The sequence below is a fragment of the Acartia tonsa genome, chromosome 7 (assembly GCF_053477335.1).
Source record: "Acartia tonsa isolate MP-2025a chromosome 7, ASM5347733v1, whole genome shotgun sequence".
Taxonomy (NCBI): domain Eukaryota; kingdom Metazoa; phylum Arthropoda; class Copepoda; order Calanoida; family Acartiidae; genus Acartia; species Acartia tonsa.
In genome coordinates, this window is record NC_137266.1 from 1728998 (window position 1) to 1737124 (window position 8127).

The 8127-nt window shown below is 28.0% G+C and overlaps 1 protein-coding gene across 2 annotated transcripts; it reads right to left on the reverse strand.

The window, feature by feature from the left end:
* Positions 1–436: 436 nt before the first annotated feature.
* Positions 437–7878, reverse strand: LOC145324648 (perlucin-like protein). 2 transcript variants are annotated; one of them, XM_080167231.1, is made up of 12 exons: positions 7743–7878; positions 6275–6351; positions 5613–5677; positions 5244–5288; positions 4760–4816; positions 4637–4664; positions 4471–4497; positions 2471–2593; positions 1956–2051; positions 1535–1596; positions 1002–1083; positions 437–557 (listed from the first exon to the last, which is right to left on the reverse strand). In XM_080167231.1, exons 2-12 carry the CDS (start codon positions 6342–6344, stop codon positions 553–555), a joined length of 660 nt encoding a protein of 219 aa, XP_080023357.1. In that variant the 5' UTR covers positions 6345–6351; positions 7743–7878; the 3' UTR covers positions 437–552. The 2 variants fall into 2 exon arrangements, with proteins under 2 accessions (XP_080023357.1, XP_080023356.1); XM_080167230.1 differs by lacking the exon at positions 7743–7878 and adding an exon at positions 6454–6485.
* Positions 7879–8127: the final 249 nt, after the last annotated feature.

The following is an 8127-nucleotide window of genomic DNA, read 5'->3' on the forward strand; positions in this document are numbered from 1 at the left end:
TCAGAATTCTATGAAAGTCCCCAAAGTTGTTAAGCAAACATGAAAACGTTATTATAAAACATCATTCATGAATGTTAAAGCCTCAACTAGCTGATATTATAGAAAAATAATCAAAAAACCTTGAAAAGTGTATTCATCCACCAAAAGCATCCAACTTCAATTTAGAAGTTCTTTCTTATATGAAGTAAATATATAATATCAGACCTAAAGTTTTTACATTTTATTATATACTAGCAGCCGCGCACCTAGCATGTATGGGCCCTTTATACAAAGTAGTAAGAAGGTCGCCAAAACTAGCATAAAACCATCTCAAGATCTATATTTAGCTTTCCTAAAAATGAGAAGCCAATAGTTTAAGTATTCAAAAAAATCTAAGCTTCAGACAATAAGACAGATAAACATCCTAACATCTTAAAATAAATGAAGTAAGTCAAGATATGAAGCCAAAAATGATTTATTTTGTTAAAAATTTGCAAAATCAAAAAAAGATTACAAAAAAGTATTTTCTCCATTCAGCATTCATCATTACCAAGGTCATCATCATTCAATTCATTATGCTAAAAAGTCTTTTTAATGTTATAAAATCATGGATATTTTTCTTAATGTTCCAAATATATCTTAAAAGATTCAAAACAGTATTTAACTCGAAAAGATTGGTCACTTTACATGTGAGTTCTTCATTGATCATGAAGTGGGCGGTAGGGAAAGGGGGGGGGGCAAGATGACCACCTATTCTGACCCCTAATTGTGCAGTTCCTAAGTCATAAACATTAAGTGATACAATCTAAAATAATATTATGGGTGCAGATGTAGAGGTCAGCAATTCTTTAAGTAGTTGCCCCTTAATGACAGCTGAAATTACGTATAGGTTTTGTTCAGGAATAAAGTATAACCAACAAGGGAATTAAGTCTAAAATAATATTAGGGGGGCAAAAGCAGAGGTTTGTCATTAAGTTATTTTTTACCAAGAGACTTGTTGTTAAAAGTATCTGTATTATTACCTTGTATCTTACAGACAGCATAGTTTCTTGCATATGCATAGCAGTCAGAGTCAAACCATCCCCAATTGAAATCTATATGGCCCTAAAATTTGAAAAGCTAGCATTGAATCATGTTCTAATGGTATTTTAAACAATAATGTTTTTAAAAATTACATTTTAGTTGTAATCAATATTCTAGTACAATTTTTTTTTCTGTGATTTATACATTTTTGCTTAAAATACGACAATAATTATGCATTTAAGGGTATAGATTTCCAAATCATTCTGTCAATGTAGAAATCAATGAGTTTTCTTTATTTTGAATGTTCACATTTGGGGGAAAACACCTAAACAAATTTGTCTTTGAAGTAAAATTAGGATAAAACATTTATTTTAGAAATATTGGTCCTAGCCAGAGAAATCCTGAAAATAACTATTGATCAACCCAAATTTTTTTCTATTAGGAGTTCCCTTACTTGGATAAATATTTTTGAAACAAATTTTTATTCTTTTTCTACTCTTTGGGTACTAATATTGTAAAAAAATCTATTTACTGCAAGACAGTTGTATCTAGTCATGTTTCTTGGAAAATCTGGTCTCCAGTCAGTAAAACTTACTAAAATATAAAGTAAGGAATTCAATTATTACATCAATATAAATATAGGAAAATAAATCAACATAAAACAAAAATTAAGTGGGGGCCTACAGGGATGTCTAATCATTTTTTTTTGGGGGGGGGGGGAGTTCAACAATTCTGCAATAATGGAGGAGGGAGTGTCAGTCCTCAATGATCACTTTGAGTGAAAGTACACATATCACTTTTACCATTAAAAGACTGTTAATCAATAAAAATTCTTTTAGTATTTTATAAAGCAATACAAAGATATTTTGATATAAACAAGGATAAATTTATTAACTTTAAATATATCTGTCTATTTGTTACTACTAACTACAAAATAAAGTTACAGTTAATACCTGGAGATCCATCTGTCCACAACCAATTTCTCTCCTGTAGAACATCAGTACCACCAAGCCATACATAGGCATCAGCTCCACCCAGGTTGATTACCTCTAAATAATAATACTGAAATGTAGTTAAAAATGATACTATTTCTATTTGAAGTTTTAATTTTATTACAAGCAAAGCTTTTCTGTGATTAGGGTCAAATGGTATGTACAGATAAATCTTATTGTTAATTTAAGTATGATAGAATTGTCCTGTTCATTTTATACTTGTCATGGTGATTCTTGTAAGAGTTAGGTACTTATTAGAAAGCATTACCAAAGAGTCCAAGGTCCATAAACATGTCAATTTTTCAACTTCAACTTTAATTTATATGATATAATTTCATACAATTTTGTTTAGACTTCTGATTAAGTTCTGACACTAAACAAATGTCCTAGTATGATTTTTGATCTTTGTTTTTATAGATATTGTTAACCTTGCTTAAGCTTTAAATGAATTATTTTTTTTATATCTTTTAACAAACCTTTCACAAATTGCCATTCTTGAGTTGTTCTGATAGAGGCTAATTCTCCTCCCTCTGACTCACATTTTAACTTTGCATGATACCAGTTATATCTTAGATCTTTTAACAGTTTGTAACCATATCCTTTATATAAATGTGATTATAATATGTTGCCTATATATAGGGGCTTTTCCCTAAAGGTTCAGGGGAAAATTTAATAAATTTTTCAATATTTTATAACTTTATATATCTCTTTATAACTCTTTATAATCTTTATAACTTTATATTTTTTAAAACCTTCAATTTTTTCTCTTTTTTAATGCTTTTAAATATTTCTTTGCTGTTAGCATTTTTGGGGCTTCGCCCCTACAGGAGAAGGAAGGTTTCACAATCTTTGTCAATTAGAAAAAAAAGTTTAAAAGAAAATTAAAATGAAGAAAAAAATTTGAAAATAAAAAAAATAAGAACTTGATAAAAAAATAGAAAAGATAGGGAAAAAAGAAAAATTTGACTCCTTTCCAATGATTGGGAGAAAAAAAAAGATTGCTTTTGTTTATGGAAAACCTTTAGTAAGACTGCTAAATTTTTTGCTGCATATGTATAGCAAATAATATTTGTTTATTCTCTTGCCCAATTTTATTCTTAAATGAAGTAATTTCTGAAGATTTCAACAATTTTTCATATGTTAGTGTACCTGCATAGATATATCAATATTTGGTAACTTATTTTACAAAATAAATGCAGGTTTTATATTTAATTGTAAACCAAGTTTGAAAATTTATATCAACAGAGATGTAGTACAACAAAAATTTTGCAGTATAAATTTCGTTGTTTTAATGTGAAAGCAAAGAAAAGGGTGATTTTTCCTTAGTCTTATAAGTGCACAGATTGTTGTGATATTTTTGCTAGAAATGGATCTTGTAATCCTTAATTAATTTATTTCTAACTTAGTGGAATTTTTAAGGCATTATTCAATGAAAATTACTTAAAAGATAAGAAAAGGTAAATAAAAATGCAATTTGAAAAATTTGCTTCGCGATCACTTTAAGGGACAGATGGATGGAAAAATTATTTTTTTAAACTTTGTATTATAGATTATCTTACATATGCAATAATAATTTTACCAAATAAACATATTTATTTTTAAGACACTAGTGGCTTCTCCCCTAGCCTCTAGGGTTTTATTTCCTGAAGGTTCAGGGGATTTATAACTTTTTAAAAGTTTTTAAAAATTTCTTTGACATTAGATTTTTTGGGGCTTCGCCCCTATAGGAGAAAGAAGGTTTTACAATCTTTTTGAAAGAAATTTAAAAAGAAGAAAAATTATTGAAAATATAAAAAAATTTATAAAAGTAAAAAAAAAATATAAAAATTTATAAAAACATAAAAAACATTAAAATTAGAAAAAAATATGAAAATTTTTTATGGGGGGGGAAATTTTCATTTTTTGGGAGGTTGGGGGTGTCTTAAAATATCTTAAAACCACCACAGAACCGATGGTTATATACCCTGAAGAGTAGAATCCAATCGGTTCAGTTTTTACAGAGATCTTAAGCTTCAGACGGACGGACAGACAGATGGATGGAAGACGAACAGACAGACAGACAAACGGACGGACTGACGGACGGACAGACAGACAGACGGACAGACGGACGTACATACGGATGGACAGACAGACAGACGGACAGACGGACAGAAGGACAGACAGACAGACGGACAGACGGATGGATAGACGGTCAGACGGATGGACAGACGGACGGACAGACAGATGGATAGACATCATTCTACTTTGTATTATAGATAAGTAGAATACTTTATAATTATCCTCTTATATTATTTCTTTTTTATTTTAAATTCAGTAGATTAGTCTATAAGTCAGTGTTTCTTTAGGTTTACATAAATATAAAGATATATTCAAATACAAACTCTTAACAGTTGGACTCCCTTCCCTCTCTCATACAGTGTGGGGTGAGGGATCATTCACAATCTTCTGTGATCTATTAATATCAAATTTGAATTACCTGTGGTAGAATCAAAAGTGTAGCAATCTGAAATATTATATAATATCAAAATAGTATTTTTATTCTACAATACTTTCAAAATTTGTATTTACAATTGGAAATGAGTTAATAGATGGAAAAATGTTTTCTAATATAAAGATAGAGATATATAATTATATCTTTATACCTGTTTTCTTCTCTTTGCTTTCTAGAATCTAGAAAAAATTTAATTTTTAGTTAAGCTTACATTTTTTCATAGAGGAAAATAATCATATATTAATTTAGCTAATTGATTTTTATTAATTTATACCTTGGTCAGATTTGTTTCAGTATCAAGTTTCAAACTTGTTAACTGTTGTTGTAAAACCTGAAATTGAAGAAAGTGTTATTGAAGTTTAGGTCAATCGTAAAATGAAGTGCAATTAGTTAATAGCCTTGCAATTATTTTTTTGTAGTTCAAAAATTGAGATTATTATTGAAATAGATCTTTTAAAGGTACAAAATGTTATTTTTAGATAAGTAAAAAATATTACTTTCCTTTTTTCTTGTTAGGGGGGGGGGGGGAGTGATCAAAATAATTAATAATAATCTCCTTGAAGTGTCAAGTAAACTTTTTGAAAAAATAGCCAGCAATCTGAAAAGGTCCAAAACTAAGGATCCACAAATATAGAAATAAGCTGCTTTCATGACCAAGTATATAATATTGATTTACATATCAAACTACGTTTTGGATAAAACATCTTATGAAAAAGAAATAATCAGGACAAAAGGTTTAACAAATGTAATTTCTTTACCTGAGAGTCATTTTTCAATTCATTGTATGTAGAATCAATTTTTTCCTTTAAAATGAGAATAGTTTAATACAAAATTAAATTCTATGACCAATTCATCAAAATTACAAAAATCAAAATCATATAAATCTATTTGTAACTTACTGTAAAACAGGTTAGTTTTAGACAATAAAAACAAAATAATGAATTTTTTATAGATGTGTTTGAGGTTCAGCAGTCAATAAAAACAGCAGCTTTTAGAACATCTAACTCTGTCATTCTTACAAACACTCTTTTGCTTACTTCCTGTTGCTCTTTTTTATGCATGCCCTTATTCTTTATTTTTATCATTTCAAAAAGCTTTGGCCCTCTATCTTATTACATAAAATTTACCTCAATTTGTGTTTTCAAATCTTCAATTGTTTTTCTCATATTTGTCATTTCATCCAGAAATGTCTCTAAATAAAATAATTAAATTTACTCTTTATTTTTTTCTGTCTTTTTTCTATGTTTATTTTATACATTATTCTGCAGACCCTTGTAATTGATTTTGTACTTCTTAAGACTCAAGAGGCATAATTTTTCTACCTCAATTGCTAAACAAAAGTTTATATTTACATGTCCTGAAACACAAAGTTTGAAAAATAAATTCAAGTTTTTTTAAAATTATGTTTAAGGATTTCAAAAAAAGTAAAATCTTAAATTATTGAACAAATGTTTTAACCTAATCTTCTAGGGAATTGATAAAACATTTTAGTGCTAGTAAAAATTCTAATGTTTCCACTACCAACAGAAAGAAAAAACATTGATAATGTAAAAAATTGCTTAACATTGACAATGTTTTTTGTTAGCAGTGGAAACATTACAATGTTTTGCATTTTTATAATCAAGTCATTAACAAGAACTTTGTATGAAGCATAAAAATCTGAGAACTCATTTTCAAAACAAATAATTATCATTATTGCAAAAATTTAAAAATTTTTCACAAACCATATTATTAAAGTAAAACTAAAAATCTATAACAAAAACGTTTGAATTGAATTAGATTTATTTACCTTGTCCATTAGTTACACTCAGTGTAATAACAGTGGAAAAAATAAGCCAGAAGAATAAAATTATATTCATCCTCAATCTAAATAAATAAAAAATTTTTACAACATCTTTTTTCAGGTTTTTACCAATTGAATTATAGATGGACTCTTTTAGAATAAATATATTTTCAGATACTTGATACTTGGGGCTTTCCCCCATAGTGCCTTGTAAGTCTAGAACAACCTTCCCCTCCCCCTGTTATTACCTATATAGATTTATAGTATAGAAGTATGAACAGCTTACTACATCCTTAACTTTTTCAAAGACCAAAAATTCTGCAGACAAGAAAGAATTTCATTAAATTTTGCTTTCTAAATTCAACTGTTTAATGCTTTCTTTTCCTTTTTGAAACAGAAAGGGGCAATTTTTGTGAATTCTTTGATAAATTACTTATAAGCAATCAATGAAAACTTTGCTTATTTTGCTTACATACTAAATCATACTATTTTTTTTTATAAATTACTTATAAGCAATCATTGAAAATCAAAGACAAAATAAAGGAGGTTAGGTGAGGTTACTCCAAAGAAAAGAATAATATTTTACCACCAAAAGTAATTATAAAAATTGTCAAATTTAGATAAAGTTTGTTCTAAACTCACAATATAGTCACAGCAAACCTATTGTAAACTATTTCAATTATAACTTTTTGTAACTGATTAATTGTTCAAGTCAGATGCATACAGCACAAATTTTATATGATAAAATATTTATGATCTACAACATTATTACTATGCACTTTTAAATTAAACTTTGCATTGAATTAAACCAAAAAATTTTAATCACAAATTTACTGAATGTCCTATTGTTGGCTGAGTAATTTTATCATAAAACTTAATAATAATACAATAGTTTTATATGATCTAGTATATTAATAATTTTCATAAAAACATTTTACATCAAAGACTTTCCTTGCCAATTTTTATGCTAATTCATTGCATGGAAAAAAAAAACTTCACAACTGAACTTATGTAATCTTTTACAATACAAATTATTAGAATTTATTTTCTCGTATTCATTTGAATCCAGTGAATAGGAACCGGTTCTCATGATTACGAAAAAACTATGTCTAGCATCGTATTATATCCAGTTTTCACGAATATAGAAATGTACAATCATAAGATTAAAACTAGTTTTTTTAGCCGGTGCCTTTGGCACCACGGGTATAAAAAAACTAGTTTTAATCTTATAATTGTACATTCTATATCCGTGGAAAGCCGATTATAATACGATATGAGAAATAACTATTCTTCACTAGGCACTTTAAGAGAAACCCAAACTTTAAAAAAAATATATTTTGGGACAAGGTAACTCAACCCCTACATGAGAAAAAAAAATGCAAACCTTCTATATATCAAATGGAGAGGGGGGGGGGGGTTAGCCTTGAAAAATTTTACATATGTAAAATAGCATGTAGAATATAAACTCTCTTACCTCTATCCTGAAAAAATCAACAGAGATTAATATTTTCAAATTTTCAATTCATTAATTTTAACTTTAACAAGTGTTTTGTAGAAAAATATTAGTCACTATCTTGAGCACTGATATCCTCTTTACGTAATTTGGTCTATTGATCAGAGTTAAATTCTTAAAAAACTTTTTTGGCTTACTGCCTCACTAACATAGTGAGGCAAAATTATCCCCTTTAAATTTGTAGTGAGTCTTATGAATTTTAATTAAGCAAGAAATTTTTAGTGAGGCAAACGTTTTTTAAGAATCCACCTCTGTTCTTTCAATTCCTGAAATGCTGACAAAGAAGATAAAGTATAGAATAGAATCCAGGTAGAAGATTCTGCCTGGCTAGCCTGAAGTAAAATTG